At 56.0% G+C, this 21,363-nt stretch overlaps 1 protein-coding gene across 1 annotated transcript in view; it reads right to left on the bottom strand.

Moving 5' to 3' along the window:
- Positions 1 to 1,450: 1,450 nt before the first annotated feature.
- The window catches only part of LOC123363989 (casein kinase II subunit alpha-like), a 43,673-nt gene continuing 23,760 nt past the window's right edge, over positions 1,451 to 21,363 (bottom strand). The window contains exons 3-14 of the mRNA XM_045005670.1: positions 20,016 to 20,151; positions 17,270 to 17,381; positions 15,591 to 15,692; positions 13,832 to 13,882; positions 12,244 to 12,303; positions 10,971 to 11,054; positions 8,383 to 8,493; positions 7,602 to 7,703; positions 5,167 to 5,267; positions 3,177 to 3,325; positions 2,191 to 2,280; positions 1,451 to 1,940 (exon numbers count right to left, since the gene is read on the bottom strand). Coding sequence (XP_044861605.1) covers positions 1,825 to 1,940; positions 2,191 to 2,280; positions 3,177 to 3,325; positions 5,167 to 5,267; positions 7,602 to 7,703; positions 8,383 to 8,493; positions 10,971 to 11,054; positions 12,244 to 12,303; positions 13,832 to 13,882; positions 15,591 to 15,692; positions 17,270 to 17,381; positions 20,016 to 20,116 — 1,179 coding nt within the window. The 5' untranslated portion in view covers positions 20,117 to 20,151 and the 3' untranslated portion in view covers positions 1,451 to 1,824. The remainder of the gene's footprint in view (positions 1,941 to 2,190; positions 2,281 to 3,176; positions 3,326 to 5,166; positions 5,268 to 7,601; positions 7,704 to 8,382; positions 8,494 to 10,970; positions 11,055 to 12,243; positions 12,304 to 13,831; positions 13,883 to 15,590; positions 15,693 to 17,269; positions 17,382 to 20,015; positions 20,152 to 21,363) is intronic.

Below are 21,363 nucleotides of genomic sequence, written 5' to 3'. Positions count from 1 at the left end.
CGGCCCCCGGCAGGGAGCTCGGGCAGGGCAGGGGGTGCAGGCCAGGCCCCCGGCAGGGAGCTCGGCCAGGGCAGGGGGTGCAGGCCCGGCCCCCGGCAGGGAGCTCGGGCAGGGCAGTGGCTGCAGTCCCGTCCCCTGGCAGGGAGCTCGGGCAGGGCAGGGGGTGCAGGCCCGGCCCCCGGCAGGGAGCTCGGGCAGGGCAGTGGCTGCAGTCCCGGCCCCCGGCAGGGAGCTCGGCCAGGGCAGGGTGTGCCGCCAACTACTCTGCCTGGCGGCCATGGGACCAAGGTGGAATACAGGCTGGCCCACCGAGGTTCCTCACCCTCACTAGACCCCACCACGTAGTGTCCGGGCAGAACACGAGGGTGAGGAAATGGAGAGTATGGAGCACGCGCGTGTACAGATGTGCCCTTGGCATGGTTTGGAAGCCAACCAGCTGCAGGTCACACAGCCGGCTCGGGGTTTCAAACCGTGGCAGCCATCAGTTGGAGAAGACAGCAAGTGGGAACAGCCTCATCAGGTCTCAATGCTCTGCACCAGCACCCCAAAAATCTTCCCTGGACAGAGGTCACGGGGAACATCCCTCCCTGCCGTGGAAGGCATATGAACATAGTGGGGTCTGCAAACCGATTAAGGTGCTCTTGGTAGATCTATCTTCACTGAGGAGATTACACAGTGCCCGGCTGCTGGGAGGGTTCCTGGACCAGAGGCTTTTTGCTCACTATCACTAGTGGCAGAGAGGTCACCTCTGAAAACTGAGACCTTTGCTGCTCACCAGTGTCTCCAGCCCCAGACTTGGGAACAGCTCACACAGGAAGGTTCCCCGAGAAGAGACGTGGTTGACGAAGGCTTCGCTTTACAGATACCAGAGAGCTTGGCAGCATCAGCTCCCCTCTAGGTGAGCAGCAACGGATGAGTTTGCAGAAGCAGGTGTTTCAGATTTGAAAGCCAAAAGCAGCAAGGCCCTATCAGTGCTGCAGCACAGCGTCAGGACACCAGCTGTAACATGGACCTATGCTTCCTCCCGTCCTTGGATTCGGAGGGTGTCTACACAGCTGGCCAGGGCTCAGGCTGTAAAATTGCTGTGCAGATGTTGGGCTGGGGCTGGAGCCCTCACAAGGAAGGAGGGACAAACAGGACGATTCCCAGTGCAAACACTCCACACAGCTCCCTCGGCACAGCCTAGGAACCAGATCAATACTAACCGATCGGTACGTTCAGATGGAGGTGAGTGAGCGAGGGGACACGCCAGGGGATTCCAGCCCCTGCCTGTGGCAACAGAGGGGAATGAATGATAGTTGGGGGTCAGACTAGGTGATCAGAACGGTTCCTCTTCTGGCCTTAAAATCCGAGTTCTCCAGAAGGAGCATTACTAGCCTCAACCCCGGCTAGTGGGGGCCGCCCGAGAGACACTCCCTGCCCAGGATACACCAAGCCACTGGCCATGCTGTCCTGTTAGGGACATAGAAAATAAATTTTATTATCCATTTTAAATTTCTACATTGTTGTTGCATCACTAACCATGATCCTCATGAGAAGAATGCAGCTAACTCTTTACCCGGACAGACGACAAGATCAGCCTTCGGCCATAGCCACAGAGTTTGAGATCGTTACCGCACAGAGGGAAAAAGGAACCTGGTTTTGCTCTTTTTTCATACTCAACAGAAATACAAATAAAATTCCAGAGAGCCCCCCGGTTCCTGCCCTCTGGAAAGCTGCTGCTCGCAGATGGCAGAGTGGGTCAGCGCTTGGCGGAAGAGGGCCGGAGCGTAGGAGGCAAGCACAGCCGTGGTGGGGCTCGAAGCCGGAGGCTGAGAACTGAGTTCAGGGCTGCACTCCAGCTGCAGCAGGAACCGGCGACCCCAGAGCATTGGGAGAGGAGATGACGGGCGATGCGGCCACGCTGCCAATGGGTTGGGCTGCAGCCATTGAGGTAAGACCTGTGCCAGGGAGAAGGCAGAGTCAGGCCAGCAGAGGCAGCAAAGGAACAATGGCAGGGAGGGACCAGGCCAGAGGCTGCTCCTCATGGCACCCCCTAGCCCACTCTAGCGCGAAGGCCGGGCCCCCAATGCCAAGCCAGCTCCCTGGAGAGGCAGGCAGGTGGGTGGCACAGGAAGGGCAGCCCCTTCCCATCTTCCCTGACCGGAGTCACTCCTCCCTACCACAGGGCTCCAGAACACAGGACCCTACCTGCCAACATACTGGAGGAGCTGACAGGTGTGTTACTGGCTGACAGCCCAGCTGAGGGGCCCATCCTGGCTGGATCTTTCGCTATGGGATCTGCAAGGGAAAGGGTGAATGAGACGAGCATCCGTGCGCACAAGAGACTCCAAACCCACGGAGAGAGCTGGGTGCTTTCAGAGGGTCTCCCTCACCATCCCGGACAGCAGCAGCCATGGACAGCAGCAGCTACGCAGCAGGGTCAAAGGTGAAGCTACACCCAAGGTGGGGGAGGCAAGTGGGAAATCCGGGTGCTTGAACACAGGATGCTCCACTCCCGTGAGACGGGGAGCGCCAGCTCACTCTGCCAGGGCAGGCAAGGTGCCCCCGGGAACGCTGGCTATCAGCAGCCATGGAAGAGCACAGGAGAGACTCATTCCTACAGCAGCAGTGTGCAGGGGGCTTGAGCCAGGGGTGACTCACTCCCTGCCCTGCGGCGTTTATCTACATCGGGCATTGACAACACAGTAGTGTCAGCAAAGGGGAGGGAATCCAGCTCTTGGGGGGCTGGTCTCTCCCCACAGGGAGCAGCATGTCTGATTCTGATGGACAGTCGTCGCTTTACAGGTGCGGTGCCTGGGTGGGAACGGGCAGTGCTCGAGCAGGGCGTGGGGAAAGGAAAGTGCAGACGGCTGAGCAGGAAGAGAGACGGGCAGAGGACCCAGAACTGACCCATGGGGCTGCCAGAGGGGCCGAGACGCTGCTCAGCGACAGAGCGGGCTGCAGAGCAGGTGTCTGCACCAAGGGGAGGTGCAGAAAGGAGGCTGCTGCCCAGACACGGGAGGGCGCTGGCCGTGCTGTGGCCAGTGACTTGTCCAGGAGACGGGCGGTCCCAGCAGTGCACAGCTCGAGGCAGGGCAGGGGCTGAGAGCCGAGGGCTGGGAGAGGGAATGGGGGCTGCCAGGACAGACTGGCCGGAGGAGAGAGAAGGCGACGCTGGCGTTGCTCCTACGCACAGAAGTACGGGTGCTCCATGGCCTCCCGGGCAGTGAGTCGCGTCTGGTGGTCGTAGCGCAGCAGCTTGTCCAGGAAGTCGAGTGCCTCCGTGCTCACGAGGTGCTGGTTCTCACTGTGCACGAAGCGCTCCCATCGCTTGCGGGAGTGTCTGCAAGGCAGACAGACAGCCTGGAACCCGGCCTGCTGCCCCTGGCTAACGCACGCCCCAGCCATCGGCACCCCAGGCTCTCTGCAGGCCCATGCACAGGCCCTGCCATGAACACACGTCACCGCCCGTGAACTCTGCTCCGGTGTGCGCTTTTACCCTGTGCTATGCAGATTTCACAGGGGAGAGCGGCATTTCTCAAATCGGGGGCCCTGACCCAAAAGCGAGTTACAAGGGCGGGGGCAAGGTTACTTTAGGGGGGTCGCGGTACTGCCACCCTTACTTCTGCGCTGCCTTCCGAGCTGGGGGGCGGAGAGCGGTGGCTGTTGGCCGGGTGCCCAGCTCGGAAGGCAGCGCCGCCAGCAGCAGCAGCGCAGAAGTAAGGGTGGCCATCCGGCAAGCCCCCGCCCCCCAATAACCTCGCGACACCACCCCTACAATTACAGCACCCCGACATTTCAGACTGAAATAGCTGATCATGAAATTTATGATTTTTAAAATCTTATGACCATGAAATTGACCAAACTGGAGAGTGATTTGGTAGGGCCCGACCCATACAGCATGCACCCGCCACAGCACGGTGACACCCCCGGAACTGTCCAGTACCTGCTTTCCCCGCAGATGAGACAGCCCCCAGCCAGAGACCCTGACTCCCCGAGATGGAGGAACCAGCCAGCCTCACTGCTCCGCTTAATCCCAAACCAGCACACGCCTGGGTCAGCAGCTCCCGCTTCTGTTCTTTCTACACAGCCACCCACCGGGCTACATCGAGCCACTGCTCTGGAGGTGCCCAGTGCAGGGATGTGGTTACCTCCGCGAATCACCAGCTTTATTCTGCAGGGAGCTGAGGTCTCATCTGAGGGGCCTGATCCCTGAACTCCCCTGAACACAGTCAGAATTTGGCCAGGCACGAGGGCTAACCCAGCATCTCGGTGTCCTGAGAGCTTTAGCGTCTCGGTTTTATTACCAAACGAGTTCTTCCGTGAACCTGCTGCCACGGCCACCTGGACTCACGGGAATGGAGCTTCCAAGCGCAGGGGATTAGCTACACGGATTAGAGCCTCTCCTGCCCCCACGTATGGGACCTGCCGTCTCTCTCCGACACGTGGGGAGGGAGATTCCCTGGAGTTCTCCTAGACAATGCTTCAGCTTTGTCCAATGAAATCCAGACCCCAGGGCCTCACTTTGAGGCCTCCCCAAAAAACAGCCAGCACCCCCGGCCCCACACTGGGGGATGGTACATGCTCCGAGGGAAGAGCCCCCCCTGCAGAAGCACCCATACCCCTTCCTGACCCCCGTTCTCTGGGGAAGGCTCCCATTCAAGGACTAAAGGAGCCTCAGTTTATCTCCTCGGAGCTTGACACCGGGTGTGAGTCTGTCACAGATCACAGATTCTGTGACTTTCCAGGACCCCCGTGACTTCTGCAGCGGCCAATGCGCCTGATCCCAGGGCTGCTGGGGCAGTCTCAGGCCACCGTGCCGCCCTCCCCATCGAGCACCAGCGGCAGTCCTGGGCCGCTCCCTGCCCCAGAGCACCCAGGAGTTACTCGGGGGTATATAGTACAAGTCATGTTTACTGCCCGTGACTTTTACTAAAAATACCCGGGCCTAAATCGTAGCTTTAAGCACGGCCACTCCCTGCAGCAATAGCTCCAGCCCACAGACTGAGAGGCCAGAGTAAAGCTCACCTCACCGGCTGGAGAAAAGGCCACGCAGGGGTGAAGCGTGGCCAGTGCAGTGAGACTGCTAGTTCCCTGCCCTGGGGAGAGGCTAGGTCAGCACATCCCCAGGGGAGATTCAGGGAGGGAAGCAGAGGCAGGAACTCCAGCTGCCCCGGCACCCACCTGCCTAGGATATCATTGAAGCGGGGATCCAGCTCTATGTTGTACTTGTCAATGTAGTCGTACAGATCCTCCGTTCCCAGCACCTTCGCGATCCGCACAAGCTGGGGGAGGGGAGAGAAAGAAGAACCACTAAATCCAACGGCACGTAGGCAAATCCTACCCACGCGGCCAGGGTCACCAGGCCGCATCTGGGCCGTACGCGATTTTCCACACCAAGCAAGTCCGGCATCTGTGATCCAGCGGCAGAGCACAGAGCCAGAACGTGAGGCCTAGCTGCAGGCTTCCCAGCCCTTCACTGCCTGACACTGGGAGCCTTCGTGCCAAGCGCTCCAGGGACAACACAGAGACAATGCACACGGTGCTTGGATCAGAGCACGTCTGTAGGGATCGCCCCAGCCTTCCGAACATTCCTCTGGGGGCTGCCTGCTAACGGCCGATTTAACACCCCAGCGAGGTGCGATGCACCAGCCCCTACCTTCAGAGGCTAAGAGGGTGGGTTACAAGGCCCTAGGTCAGCTTTCAACAGAGCTAGACCATTGGCATCAGTAACGCCAGCACATCCATATTTACTGCTGCTCCCCGACTCAGACTGGGAGGGGAGCCCCGTGTAGGGTTCCCCTGGGCCCGCGGAGGATCCGCAGAGTGCAGTGAAGGGTCTCTGCTCAGCTGCTGCTGACAGGCCAGCGGAGACGAGTGAGGGTGCAGGGGAGGTCCCAGGGCCTGGCTGACAGCAAGGTTTGATGGGCACTATGATTTCAGCTATGTCTGCACGACAGAGCTGATGCCAGACTAGCCCCCTAGCATGGACGCCAGCAGGAGGAGATTTCCAGCCCATGTAGGAATAGCACCTCCAGGCAGCATTAGCTGTGCTGACAGCAGCTCCCGTCTGTTGGCAGAGCTGTGGTTGTCAGCACAGCTATGGCACTAGGGCGGTGGTTATTTCACACCCACCAACACAGCCGTGCCAGGATACATGTACACCAAGACCAGGTCTACACCACACACTTACTTTGGGATAACTACATCACTGCGGGGTGTGAAAAATCCACCCCCGAGCGACGCAGTTACACCGACCTAACCCCCCGTGTAGACAGCGCTGTGGGTGACACAGCTACCGAGGCGGGGTTAAGCCGGTGGAGAGCTGTCTCCTGTTGGCCTAGAGCATCTTCACCAGACGCGCTACAGCGGGACAGCTGCGCCGATGCACGTTTGTAGTGCAGCCCTGACACGAGCCTTAGACGCACGCGTGTTTGTCAGCTAAGACGTAAGGCCCTTTGCTCAAGGATGGCCTTTGTTCAGATGGAGCATAACTTGGGAATGCCTTCTCCAGCCCATGTCAGGGAACGTTCTCCGCTTCAGCGGGCAGAGCTCTAGTGGTGTGGGGGGAAACGGGGGGGACAAAGCCCCAGTCTCGAGCACCTTAGCAGTTGTCTATAGCTCAATTAACACCCCCACCTGAGCTTCGCCCATCCTTCCGACAGTCACTCAGTGTCGACGTGTTCATCTCCCAGGAGAAGCAACGGTGGGGGGAGCACTGGGTGCCCCTGGCATGATGGAGGGGCGGAGTTGGGCTGCAGGGAGTCGCTGAAATACAGGGGTATGGGAGGGTGGCACACAGGGAGCTTGTGGGGGGATGGACGGATGCAACAAGACCCTGGTACGTGCAATGAACTCAGCCTACAGAAGCAACAAAGGGTGCAACCAGGGCTTAATTTGTGCCAGGGCTGAGCCCCCGCGCCGCCGGGCCCGGCCGCTCAGAGCCCCCGCGCCGCCGGGCCCGGCCGCTCAGAGCCCCCCGCGCCGCCGGGCCCGGCCGCTCAGAGCCCCCCGCGCCGCCGGGCCCGGCCGCTCAGAGCCCCCCGCGCCCGGCCGCTCAGAGCCCCCCGCGCCGCCGGGCCCGGCCGCTCAGAGCCCCCCGCGCCCGGCCGCTCAGAGCCCCCCGCGCCGCCGGGCCCGGCCGCTCAGAGCCCCCCGCGCCCGGCCGCTCAGAGCCCCCCGCGCCGCCGGGCCCGGCCGCTCAGAGCCCCCGGTGCCGCCGGGCCCGGCAGCTTCATTTATGAAAATAAAACAATTGCTTGAGCCTGGCTCCCCTTTCGTTACAAATTAAGCCCTGGGTGCAGCCCCCTAGTTCTCCTCGGGTGCCGCGCACACGAGGCTGCACGCACCGGTCGGATATTGCACGCCTGCTTGTGCAGGTGGTTACTGTCCTGGTTCTCTAGAGGGCCGGTCTGTTGTCCTAGGATTGCTCCGGAGAGCTGGTGGCTGGTCTGTTCTAGGCCTGCTGGCAAGTGCAGGGCTGCCGGAGCCGATACTCTAGAGAACAGAGCACTGACGCATTCTCTCATCCAGCGGGTCTCACCTGGTTCGTGCAGACAGACAGCTAGAGGGTAAAGGAGGGGCTGTGTGGGGTCCTGCGCCCGACACCCTCAGCTCACCTGGTCATAGTTATCATGGCCGTGGAAGAAGGGCTCCTTCCGGAAGATCATACTGGCCAACATGCAGCCTAAACTCCACATGTCCAGGCTGTAGTCATACATCTGGAAAAGCCAAGGGGAGAGAGGTGGGAGTCAGCTCCAAGCACCCCCAGCCAGCTACCACTGGCTCCGGAGAGAGATCAGGCCCTGCCCTCCTGCACCACAAACCCCGAGCTGATCCCTCAGCCTCCGGCAGAGAACAGGGGGTGTCAGTTTGGCTGACAGTTCCCCTTCCAAGATGCCGTTAGCCCAGGGCCCTCAGTCTCTTGTTCACAGGCCTGGGTTTCACCTGCATTTCATGGTCACTCTTCTACCACCTTCCTTTCTCCTCCCACCCGGAGGAGCCCCCCAGCTGTGTCGCACTCGCTTATATTCATTGCCTCACTTGTCCCCCGCCCCCCACCTTTCAGCATGGCCAGGTCCCCTCCACTGCATCCATGGTGGCCCTTTCACCCCTTGGACAGATTCTAGTTTGATGCCACAGTCTCTCTTTTCTCTGAGAATCAGCCCCAATGTCTTAACCTGTGACACCCCTTCTTAGGGGAGAGCTGCACAGACACTGCCCAGCCCTGCATGGTGTGTCTGGGGGGAGAGAACAGCTGCACCCCCACCACCTGCCAGTGTGTATTTCCACTGCCCCCCAGGAGCCGACGAGGAACAGGAGCCCCGGGCTGCGCAATCGCTGCAAGGACCGGCACGGCCAGCAGCCGGCACTGTTCACCTGCTCGGCTTCTTAACGTACCTGGTAGTCTACCAAGAGCTCCGGTCCCTTGAAATACCTGGAGGCCACGCGAACATTGTACTCCTGCCCAGGGTGATAGAACTCAGCCAGGCCCCAGTCTATCAGTCGCAGCTGTAGTGGGAAAGAGACAGCGCCATTACCGGGCCAGCACTCTGCCCTTCCCCAGGGGGATCTCAAGGCCAGGGAGACTCAGGCCGCAGCGGAAAACCAGAAACTCTGCGTTTTCAGCTGCTGTGATAACTGGGCCTACAAACGTACCCTACTTGTGAGCGAACCTATCAAACCTGAGAACGTTTATACAGAGTCTCAGAAACCTAGAACAACAAATGCTGATGGGAAAAGGCGCAACTGGAGACAGACTGAATCAGCCCCGGACATAACTCAAGGACTGTGTGAAGATCACGCCTGGTAACCAGAAGGGTGGGACCTGAAATCAGTGAACAAAACTGGAATGTCAGAAATTAGGCCTAATTGGTGAACAAAATAAGGAGGGGAGGGAAGGGGCTTCCCACCATTTCTCCCTTTTGGGGTCCTCAAAAGGAGACTTTCTGGGGGAAAAGCTGCCACCGTGACGCTGACTGCAAGCCAAGGGGAGGGGAAGACTATGGCTGCCAGCCCCACAGGCTACATCCAGCCCTGAGCGATGTCCTGAGCAGGCCAGGCCAGAGAGGGAAACGGACGACATCACCACCTCCAGCGACTCTCGCTAAATCCCGAACACGTGTCTCCCCCTCCACCCCGTGTCCTTTTCCTTCCCTGCCTTATTTCTTCTCCTTCCCAGCCCTCTCCTTTTGCCTGCTGTCTAATGAGCGTCTAGCGTAGTCAGACAAGACTGCACATCTTGTGACCAGAAAGGCAGCTAAATGCAATGCCCTGAACACCCGATGCTGCTACAAAGTTTGCCAAGTCTCGGAGCAGCTGATCAAACCGCATGCCATGCTAGTGTCTTCCAGCCGCGAGGTTGCAAGTCAGAGAACACCAGAGACAGAAGCTGCATTCGCTATCTTTGCATTCCCCTTGCGTGCGTGTTTGTCGTCATTTCTCTCTTACGAAACGGGATTGGACTTTAGCAGCAGCTCCAGCCCATCTCTACCAAGGTCTCTCTTCCTCAAAAGGACAGTCATTCCGATCTTTAACAACAGCTAAGAGGCTGTCAGACCAGGGGCATTTTCCTTCTAAAAATCTCTGTCCAGCTAAAGGGAAAGGGAACAAGGGATGGTACTGAAACGAAAGCTTTACCCATCGCCTGACATTTCAAATGGTTTTCCTCCTTTTCCGTATCCTTCAGGAAAGGTTAAAAAGGGCGTTACTGGGGTGTTTGCCAGGGACTAAGCAGGCAGCTCTCCTCTGTGGACCAAACCCCAAACTCTGCTTAACACTGTTTAGTGCTGGACAGTTTCAGGTCACGTTACACCTTTGGGCCCATTTATTCCATCTCAATGAACACAACACATCTGAGGATCTCAAAGCACTTTCTAAATGTGAGCAAATTCCTACCAAGCTTCAGAAACAGCCCCTTGAAGTAGGTCAATATTCGCCCCAGAGGGGAAATGACTTGCCCGAAGCCCTGCAGTAAGTCAGTGGCGGAGATGGGAAGGTGCTGTGGATAACTGAAGGGGAAGTGACCCGGAACAGGTGGGCCTGGCCTCACCTCCCCCACAGAAGGAAGTGGCAGAACATGGCCCCTGACAGAGAACTTTCTTTCCCTGCTAAGGATCACAGGAGTTTGCTGGCAATAGGTGGGTTTGCCCCTGACACGCACCACACGAGAATGACCAGCACAGCTCTCTGAGCAGCCTCCCTTTGAAGTCCTGGGGTTTTCAGGGTCCCAGATGGCAGCTCACTACAAAGGCTCTGGGAGCAATCTAAAGTTACAGTTACAAACCCAAGTTACTGACAAACAGGTGGCAAATAAAACCGAGTTTACTAGATACAGGTGCGGTTTTTATGGGCACCTGTATCCCCAGACAACCAGGAGTGTTGGGGGACAGCTGCAAATTCATCACCCCAGGCTGGAGCCTGCTGGGGACCTGCTATAGCCAGGGCTGGTCAGTCTCTTCCCAGGCAAGGCTCCACTCCAACCCACTTGCTGCCTGCATACCACCAGCCCCCGGTTCCCACTGCCGCCATGTCCTCCCTGTCGGAGGTGGGAGCGAGAGACTGGAACACAGCGCGGGGAAAGGGCTGTGAGCATATTAGCCCCAAGCGGCACTAACTCAGCCGCCTGGCCAAGGGAAGCAATGGTATTAAAAGCACAGCTGAGCAAACTGCCGCTACGTTTCTGATCAGGATGGGCCCGGTGTGTAAATGAGCCTGAGGGAGCACAAAGGAGAAGCATGAGCACATGTGCACACGAGTGTGCAAGAGGAGGACTCTGGCTCTGCTATTTTCAGGAGGTTTCTTTCTTGGGCCTTGGAAGCCGAGTTTGGAAGCCGGGGCTAACTGTGGGCGGGGGGCCGGATCAGCAGCAGCTCCTTTGCTCATCACACACACAAGGGAGCTCTCCGGTGCTGCTCAGCAGCGTCTCGGCAGAGGAAGGGACAGAAAGGCACGTTCCATTGCGGGGTTTTGTGGAGGCCCCACCGTACCTTTCTGTGCTCGTGGTCTATCATGACATTGTGTGGCTTGACGTCTCTGTGCATGACCCCCATGCTGTGACAGTAATCCAGAGCCTGGGAACAGAACAGAGGCAGCGGCATGTCACTGACTAGCAAATCCCCCTGCGCACCGAGGCACAGTCAGTGCACTGTGCACTACCAGATGGAAGGTTTGGCCGCAGCTGTAGCAGAGGGAGAGAGTCACGGGCCATGCAGCCGCAGGACCTTCGTGGCTGAACACCCAAAGCCGTCACCGCTTCACTGACACGAACCCCGAGATCTGAGCCCACACATTCTCCGGGCTCTGTTCAGGTGCAGCCCTTTTCCTGCCCCAGATAAGCCCATAGGATTGATCACCCAACCAATATACTCTCCTGCTTCCGACCTCTCTGCATTCCTGCGGCAGGAAAATCGGGTCCTTTGTGACCAAACTCACCTAGAGGAGGGCTCTGCCAGGATGCTCAATGAAACCCCCCAGTAGCCACGGGCAGCATTAACGACCATACAGTGGTCTGCACTTCGGCTACCCCTGCTGCACTGGGGCCAGTTCCACCCCAGCCCTGATCTCTGGTTTCCCAAGCTGACCCCTGGCCTAGGGGTTAGTGCAAAACTCCCAGGTTCAATTCTCAGTCGCAGACTCTCACCGGTCCGGCCCAGCGCCAAGGGTGAGACCTAGGTTTCATTTCTGCCTTGCTTCTCCAGCGCCCGCACTCCGATAGGCGCCTCCTGGGACTAAGGAGCTGCACACTGGGATTGTGGCCTGTCTGCGGCTGGACGGGTGATGGTTGTAATGCAGGCCCAGGTGACACCTAGATAAAGCGCTGATACCCCCTCTTCACGCCGGCCAAGAAAACCACACGCTCCCCCATGCAAGCTGCTTGCAACTAACGCCAACCCTGACACCGGGCCTGAAGTGGGGAGGGAGGATGGATGGTTTCTCAGGGTCACAGGACCTCAACCAGTCAGTGACTTTGGGACCTCCACATCCCAAGACATCGTCCCACTCACCAACAACCTCTACAGCCTGCTTCCTCCGCCCTGCCTGGGATTTACCTGTGAGCTCCTTGCGTTGCTGCTCAGGAAGCCATCCCATGTGACTAGCAGGCACCAACTCAGGGGGGTTGTGTAGCCAACTGGCTGCAGTGCCCTGCCTCCTGCCTTTGCATTCTGACTACAAGCACCTCACCCCCAATCACTGCAATACAGAGCACCCACCCACCACCTTGGGAAGACAGGCGAGGTCCCTCTGTCTCGGGGCACTCACCTTTAGGATTTCATACATGTAGAATCGAATGTCGAAGTCAGACAGCGTCTGGTACAATTGCTGCAAGCAAGGAATCGGAGCACAGTTAATGAAATGCCCCACACGCCTGTGCACAGCATCTTATCGTCTCCTGTAAGCTCTGGGGCAGTGACATGCGCGTCTATTGGCACGACAGCGCCACTGCACACCAGCCCCCTGCACAACAGCAGGAATTGCACAACAGAGGAGGACTTTTGTGCTCAGCCCTCAGGCCCTGAAACTCCAGGCCTGGCCAACCAACCGGGAAAGCTCCTGGATGGGGCCCAGGGGGAGAAGCGATCTTGAAGGACTGGGGCCGGACTCAGGCCATTCTGGGCTCTTAAGATTATAACCGTCACACCCTGGTAGGTCTCTAGAGCACAGCCCACAGTGCCTGCTCTGTGCCCCAACTGTTACAACCAGGAACCATCAACACAAACAGCAGAGGAGCTGAACCCACAAACTGGTCAACCCCACAACCCACAGAGGCCTTCATCCGCACTCCACTACTCCCACCTCATGAAATGGAGGTAGAGCAGATGGAGCGAGATGCTCCTGGCCTAGGCCGAGGAACAGGGAGAACTTGGTGCTACTAGATCCTGGCACTGAGGATGGAGCTAGACCAGCAGGTCTCAAATTTCACTGCACCGTGACCCCCTTACACAACCCCAGGATGGGGGGCCCAAAGCCCTGGGCGGGGAGCACGTAACCTTAACCCCAGGCAGTGGGGCTTGGGCCCTGGACCCCAGCAAGTCTAACATGGGGTCCCAACCTACAGTTTGAGAACCCCTGAGCTAGACGAACCGGGATGGAAAAAGAACGCCTGGCAGTGCTGAACAACCCCCCGAGGGCAGGCAGCGCCTGTCTGAGACAGGTCCGAGATGAGCCCCTGGCACACAGGAAACAGGGACCGACTGTAACATGCAGGAGACACTTACCACTGGGGGCAGAGAGGGGCCTAACCACGACATCATTTCCACTCCCAACAAGGACTAAGAATCACAGGATTGGAAGAGACCTCGGGAGGTCGTCTAGTCCAACCCCCTGCTCTCACACACTCGTTTTTCCACTGTGAACATGCTGGAGGCCTTGTCCCAAGGCCCAAATATGCATTTGGCCAACTGCATTAGTGGCTCTCAGCTTCCTCTAAAGCTTCACACACAGGCCGCTGCCAGAGACAGGGTACAGGGCGGAGGCAGGCTCCCCCTCTGAACAGTGTGACAGAGCTGGAGGGATACCAGCAACATCAATCCAGTGCAGCAATTCCTGTCCCGTGCATTAGGCTCCTGGGTTCCTCCCCCAGATTTTAAGCCCCTTCAGTCAACAGCACCAGCACATCCCTGAGGGAGTCGGTGATGACTCCAGGTCGCAGCGGCAGCATTTCCCGGCCCATTTGCTCTGAAGGGTGACAGTAACCAGGTCTGGGGCCCAGTTGGGCTCGGCAGCAGAGGCCCACTCAAGGCCTTCCCTCCCCTGCATGAGGCTGGGCACACAAGTTCCGTGCTGGGCCGGACTCTGAGCACGACCTGATATTACAGGGGACACCTGCAGGTGGCTGGAGCTCACTCACCTTGAAGTCTGTGTTGTTGACATGTTCGAAGACCAGGGCAGGCGTGCGAGACTGCGCGGCAGCACCAGCCGTTCCAAGGCAGAGAAAGAAAAGAAAGTGGTTTAGTCCTGCACACAGAGAACAGAGCCAGCCAGGGGTTTAGCAAGGCAGATACAAGGGGCAGGTCTCTTGCCCTATTTAGGACTCAGAATCCTTCGCTCTCTCTCTCAAAGGGTCCTGAGGAGCTTCCCAAGCAGCATCACACTGCACAGAGCTACACCAGAGAACCGGACTGGAAAGCCACCTGGGCCAGGATCATCTCCAGGTGTGTGTGTAGTGCCCCACGCTATGGTATGGCACATACCATAACACAAAGAGCATCTGCATACATATCATCACTTCACCAACCAATGAAATGCAGCCTCCTCTGGGGTGAGATGCAGCCAGTATTTAACAGCAATACTACAAAGCAGCTTAGGGCAGGAATGAAAGAAGACGCTGCATCCAGCTGAGGTCTGATTTACCCCAGGGTGCCTAGCAGCACTGCTGGGGTTATGGTACAGCTCTGCTCCGAGAAGCCACCTGGTGGCTCCCAGATTTGCCCTCTCTTGGCAGCCTCCAGATCCTGCATGCTCAGCTCACGTGAAAAAACAATAGTTTGGTTGCCAGAAGCACACGTTTCCCTTCGACCCTCAAAGCCAGCCAGACTCCTCCTGTTCCCTACATCACCACTGGGACTAAGGAGCCGGCCCCAGGAACCGAGCTGGCACAAGGCAGACTGGAACCCTGCTGACTCCCACGTTGCCCTGGCTCGGCGGGGACGGGAGGAGTAAATGCCCCTTTGGCCGGTACCAGAGGCAGGTGTGACAGACAAAGGAGGCTGCCGTGTGGCACAAGAAGTGAACCGTTATTACATTGTCACTTTTCTCACCGTAACCTCACTAAGTCCAGCCAGTGCTTCCAACGTGAACCCTTCTTTGCAAGGGGTCAGCGAGATCATGTGCTACAAGGATCACATCTGTTCTCTACTGCAACGTGCTACATTAAAGGTGTCAGTCCAGGAGCAAGTGGCCGGGTTCAAGACAACCAGCCCGTCCATAAAACCATCCAGAGCCAGGGCCTGAGGAGTCCTGTTTCTCCACCTCCTCCACCCTTCCCCGCGAAGCCGTCAGTCCGGCCCGTTCCGAGTGTGGGAAGTGCCACCTACAGCACAGACTGCAGCATCCTAGAGCCTCGCTTGTTCATTAGCAAACTAGAAGGGCTCCTAAGAGGGTGCATTCAAAATCAGCTTGTTCTTGACCTGCAGGTGGGTGGGCAAGGCAGCCTGCCCCACGGCAGAGTCGCCTGCCAGTGACCCACAAAACGGGGCGAGAGAGCAGATGTTCCCGTGGGGAAACGGCTCAGTTAATAGAAGGTGACCTGGGGATACCCCCTCCCCCTGACACAACCTCCTTTACCTGGGCGCTAGAGAGCTGCACGCAGGCCCCGCCTGTTACCCCCCGGCTCCTGACTCAGCCAGAGGGATCACTGCCGCAGTGCAAGAGACTTCCCCCACCACCCAGGACTAGAGGGCTGAACATACGGCCCTGCCCATGACTCCCTGTGTGGGAAGTGTGCTGCTGCCGCAAGGCCAAGGAACACGTTCCAGCTCCACCACAGGTCACTGGGTTTGAAGTAGGACTCCCGGGGTGAGACCATGGCCAGCATTAGTCAGCGCAGACTAGGCCACTATGGTTCCTTCTCATCTTTAACCCCTTCCCTTCCAGCCCACGCTTCTTACCACAGGGTCTTTGACTATATCTAGCAGGCTGATAATATTGGGGCCTCCTCGGAGATTCTCCAGGATCTTAATCTCACGCTTGATTTTCTTCTTTTTTACTGGCTACAAAAGAGAAAATCAGAGTGTTACCACCACACATTCCTCACTGGACCCGCTTGCCACAATGACTTGGGCAGACAGCATGGAAAACCCACATGGAGGATATGGGCTGAAGACAGTCTCTGAAGTGCTGCTCAGTCTGCGTTCCTCCCCACGGAGAAGGGAGCTGCCATAACACAGTGTGTGTGGCGTGGAGCCATTGGAACAATGAGCTGCAATCAGGTTTCAGCTCCTGGGAGCAAGGACACAGCTACTGTTTCTCTTCTGGGCGGTGGGGAACTATGCTGTTCTCAGCTTGTGGATTTTTCACTAGGAGGGTGGTGAAGCACTGGAATGGGTTCCCTAGGGAGGTGGTGGAATCTCCTTCCTTAGAGGTTTTTAAGGTCAGGCTTGACAAAGCCCTGGCTGGGATGATTTAGTTGGGGATTGGTCCTGCTTTGAGCAAGGGGTTCATAGAATCACAGAATACCAGGGTTGGAAGGGACCTCAGGAGGTCTCTAGTCCAACCCCCTGCTCAAGGCAGGACCAATTCTCAGACAGATTTTTGCCCCAGATCCCTAAATGGCCCCCTCAAGGATTGAACTCACAACCCTGGGTTTAGCAGGCCAATGCTCAAACCACTGAGCTATCCCTCCCCGCAGACGACCTCCTGAAGTCCCTTCCAACCCTGATATTCTATGATTCTATGATTTAATGCTGGATTTGCAGGGCTGCTGTGACTTACTGAAATGGCAACTGAGGAGCCTCAATGCTCACACGCCACAGCATTCATAAACTCCACACACAGCACCGAGATGCAGCCATCTCGGGGGAGGAGAGCGGACGTTTCAGCCAAGTATATCATAAGAACATAAGAACGGCAGTGCTGGGTCAGACTTAAGGTCCATCTAGCCCAGTGTCCTGTCTTCCGACAGTGGCCAATGCCAGGTGCCCCAGAGGGAATGAACAGAACAGGGAATCATCAAGTGATCCACCCCCTGTCGGCCATTCCCAGGTTTGGGCAAACAGAGGCTGGGGACACCACCCCTGCTCAGCCTGGCTAATAGCCATTGATGGACCTGTCCCCCGTGAACTTACCGTACTCTCTTTCAAACCCTGTTATAGTCATGGCCAACCCCTGCTCCTATAGTTTTAGATTGCAGCAACAGCCAAGTCGTGGCTGTTTGTGTGTGTGGGGGGGTGTCCCGCAGCACCTCCAAGTGGGGCAGAGACTGGCATGTGTTAATAGACACCCCCCCCCAGCCTCAGAAGCTCTGACAGTGATGGTGGAGAGGAGGGGCAGAGAGGGAACAGGTGGGGTTTCAATATGAGGAGGGGCACAGGGAACGTGTGCTGATCTGCCTGCCCCGCCCGTGGACTCCTTCGTCACATCAGCTCTCGGAGCTGTAGGTAGGGAGAGGAGGACGGTTCAGACAATGAAAAGTTCTCCCTTCCCGTCTCATGACTACAGCCTTCCTCAGCAAAGGCTCCATCCCCCAAAGATCAGTAGCACGTACCTCAAATGCACAGGGAAGGGGTGAACAGGGAGCACCAGGTAGGGAACAGGATGGGGTTCACAGCCCCCTGCCCAACACACCCACCTTAAGGATTTTCACCACAACTTTCTCATTGTTGGTGATGTTGATGGCTTCAAAGACTTCACTGTATTTGCCGCGGCCAAGTTTCCGCACAAGCTGGTAGTCGTCTTGGTTGCTGTACAAGGAGAAAAGAAAATGGAGGAGGAGAACCCGGGTCAGAACTGGACACTGCGGGGAGGGCTAGCTCAGTGGTTTGAGCATTGGCCTGCTAAACCCAGGGTTGTGAGTTCAATCCTTGAGGGGGCCACTCAGGGATCTGGGGCAAAATCAGTACTTGGTCCTGCTAGTGAAGGCAGGGGCTGGACTCGATGACCCTTCGGGGTCCCTTCCAGTTCTAGGAGATGGGTATATCTCCGTTAATAAAAAAAATAAAAAAAAATCAGAGAGCAGCTCTCCCAAAGACTCTGGTGAGGGCAAGAGAACGGGGAGCTGTTCTGTAGCATACAGGGCTCCACAAATCCTAGACCTGGTGAAAAGGAATACGGCTCGCTTGTGTACCTCAGAGGGCTTTATGATTAGATACTAACAGAGAACACTTCACTCACCATCTCTGGGATGGGACACAACAGAGTGTCAATTCACAAGTGTGTGCGCGGAGTATTGCTGGAAGAATGCAGCTACCCCGATGGAACCCACCCAGAGCCCTCCGGGGGTTAAACACTTCCATGCTGCAGAAGATGGTTTTGGCGATTCAAAAACTGGGCACTCTTCCCTTTGAGGAGCAGATGGAGTCAGGGCTCCTTGAGTCTATTGCCAGCTCTGCCCTGAGTAGCCCTGAGCCACACGTCCCCTCTTTGTGCCTCAGTTTTGCCATCTACAAAATGGATAGTTGTGGGTTGTGAGGATTAATTCATTCCAAACTTCAACATCTACTGATGGAAGGCACTAAAGGAGGGCAAAGATTTACACAGTACTTGAAATGCAATGCTGCCCTCCTCTGGGCAGGGACCTGGCCATTTCTCTTGGTCTAGAAAGGGTCATGCACGTCTGGAGCACTATAAAAATAATCTTAACAAGGGGGAATCAGGAAATAATAGGATAAATACCACCCAGAGAACCTGCATTTAAGTTAAATCATCAGGGCCTCATGAAATTCACCTGAGAGGACTAAAGGAACTAGCGAAGTGTTGGCAATTATTTCCGGTAAGTTAGGGAGGAACGGCAGAAAGCCTCCAAAGATCTGAGAGGAGTAAACAAGCTGGGGAAAGAAAGGGAACAACAGGCAGAGAGTCTGACTTCATACACTGCAAATTACCAGAGTGAAGAAAAGGAGCTGAGCTCTCAACAGAGAGAAACCCGGGGAGACGAGTGGACACACAAACCAACCATGTCGGGCTCAGCAAATGAAGAAAACATAGTGGGCTGTGTCAGGAAAGAAGGTTAATTCTGAGCCCAGTCTGAGTGACCGAACAAGCTGCCAAGGGAGGATGTGGAATTATCATCACCAGAGATACACAAGGCTTTCGATTACGTTCTCCAGGGGGCTGGCTGGCTCCGGAGATTAGGAATTGGACAAGGAACCTTTCATCTCCAGGTCACCGGTCCCAGTCCAGGCTGTTCAGTGGCCTGTAGATGAAATGAGCTTGGGGCTGGGGGTATCTCTCAGTCCCGTTCCCAGTGGACAGAACAAACCCAACACTGCAGTTAGCACTGACTGTTGCCAGCCCCAGCACAGCAGAGTGGGCCTGCTCCCAGCTCACATGAAGTTTTAAGTGAAAAGCTAACGCTTACTTTCCCGATTTACCTATAGTCACTAGCACTCAAAGAGCAGCCCACTCCCCCAGCGGTGAGAATTCCCACATTCCAAACCAGCCACCTCCCAAGACTGGCAAAGACCCTCTCCACACGAGGGTCATTTTTCAAGCTTACCACCAGCTCCACTGATGCTAGGAGCATTGGGAGCCCTGCTATAGGGGCATTGCTGGCTGCCAAGCGCGTTTTCAGAGCTGTCATTTAGCTCTGCTCTGAGTGGAGTTACAGGACTTGGTGTTGAAAACGGGAGAGGCCACGGGATACCTGTCTATACCTAAAGCTAACACTCAGTTCAGCTCCCCGGGGGTTAGCAATGATGGGACAGTATCCAAAGCGCAGACAGAGCTGAAGAGACCAGCTCACAGCAATAGGGGCTTCAAAATTTGTTTGGAAAATTATTTACTATAACTTGATTTTAATCTTCTTTTAAATTATAAAAACCTACCAAAGGCAAAATCCTCAGTAACTCCGGCTACAGACTGTGCTCTGCAAACCCTAATCACAGCATTAGGCACTTGGGCCAATGCAGGTGCTTAAAGCTGGGCACCAAAATGAAAACGGCTGAATGTTCAGAGGCGCTGGGGACCTGGAATGGCAGGTGCTCAGCACCTCTGACAGCTCAGCCACTTATTGCTAGTGTTCTCTCCACTAACACAGTGACCTAGGAGAGCACTCACTGGACCGGGACTCTGGAGACCTGGGTTCTTCACCCTGCTTTGCCACTGGCAAGCCAAAGCCCTTCTCCAAAAAGGGGGTAATGATAACGATCCAAGATGCCTCCTTTCTGAAGTGCTTTGAGATCTAGTGCTGAAAAGTGCTAGGTAAGAGCTAGGGATCGTTATTATTAAGGTGCTTAAATATGTATTTCAGAAGCCTAAATTTAGGCCCCATTTGACAACATGGGCCATTGATATTATGGTGCTAAGCAACCTAGAAATACCACAAGCCAGTAATCTGGGAAAGAAGTCCCTGGGGTTTCCCTTGACCCCAGTCATACCCCCATTCCACGACGTGTGACTCGTAGTCCCAGTACTCGCGGGGTCTCTGAGTGTTCACATCTGCATAGACCCTGGCTCGACTCGGCACTGGGCCCGACATGCTTCCACAGACAGAGGGTCAGCACCTCAATCACCCTAAAAAATACAAATACAAACCAATTGAAATGAGAAGCAAACTCACCAGCAAAAGGAAAAAGGAGGATAGGCATGGAAATTGCTGAACGGGAAAGGGTCTATGGAGAAAGGAGCCGGGGAGCACACACAGCACTAGCAGTGGTTGTATTTCCAGGACAGAGGCGAGACACGTTCCTAGCTGCCAGTGGCACTGTGCTCCAGCCCTACTCCAAAACAGGGAAGAAGCAGCATCTCACCCCTCTGAAGCATCACCCGTTCAGGTCAGCAGCACTGCAGCATGCGTGCAAGAGAACGAAGGAAGCCCACACTCCTGCTGCTGGCCAGATTCCAGCCTCCTCTTGGAGACAAGACCTCGCTGTGCAGAACTGACAGCCTCTGACAGCACGCACCCTCCCTCCTCCATGCCCCAAGCACACTCACTAGCCACCCAGGGGCCCAATTAAGCTAACAGCACAAACCTCCCTCCACTGGTCTCCAGTTTCAAGAGCTCCACAGCAATTAAGAACAAGCGCCACCAAATCCTCACTGAACCAGTTAGCAGCCATCTGAAAGCAGCTTCCCCAAAGGAGAAAGCCAGAAAAAGGAAGAGCCTAGAAAAAGCTGCCAGTACCGAGCCAGCACACAAACCACAAGCAGAGGTAAAACTCAGATCTGTCTCAAGACTGGAAGGTTTACATCTGGGGCAGCTCCCAAACCGCCCAACCCAGAGCACTACTGGCAAAGGCCACTGTCATAAACAGATAGTTAAGGGTTAAGGTCTCTTTTACCTGTAAAGGGTTAACATGCAGTACCTGATGACCACCTGACCAGAGGACCTATCAGAGACAAGATAATTTCAAATCTCTGTGGAGGGAAGCCTTTGTCTGTGTTCTTTGTTAGAGAGTTCTCTTTTTGGATCTAAGAAAGGCCAGTCATGTCTCCAAGTTCTCCTGGAGTAGTTTCTACTATTCAGTAGTGAGCATTAATTAGAAAGGCGGATTAGTCTTATAATTTGATTTCTACATTTGCAGTTGTGTGTTGGCTGAAGGAAATTCTTTATTTCTGTTTGCTGTTACTTTGCTTTTACTGAGAAAGAAAGGAGGGGGGATTCTCTCCAGAGATTGATAAGTTTAGACCCTGTATTTTTGCATCTTGGTTACAGAGACAGTGATTTTCTTTTTATTCTTTAATAAATTCTTTTCTATTAAGGACTTGGTTGGTCTTTCCTTGGGT

This window comes from Mauremys mutica, chromosome 2 (genome assembly GCF_020497125.1).
Source record: "Mauremys mutica isolate MM-2020 ecotype Southern chromosome 2, ASM2049712v1, whole genome shotgun sequence".
NCBI lineage: Eukaryota > Metazoa > Chordata > Testudines > Geoemydidae > Mauremys > Mauremys mutica.
Note: the sequence above shows the minus strand (reverse complement) of the source record. Positions and strands in the feature narration are given on the sequence as shown.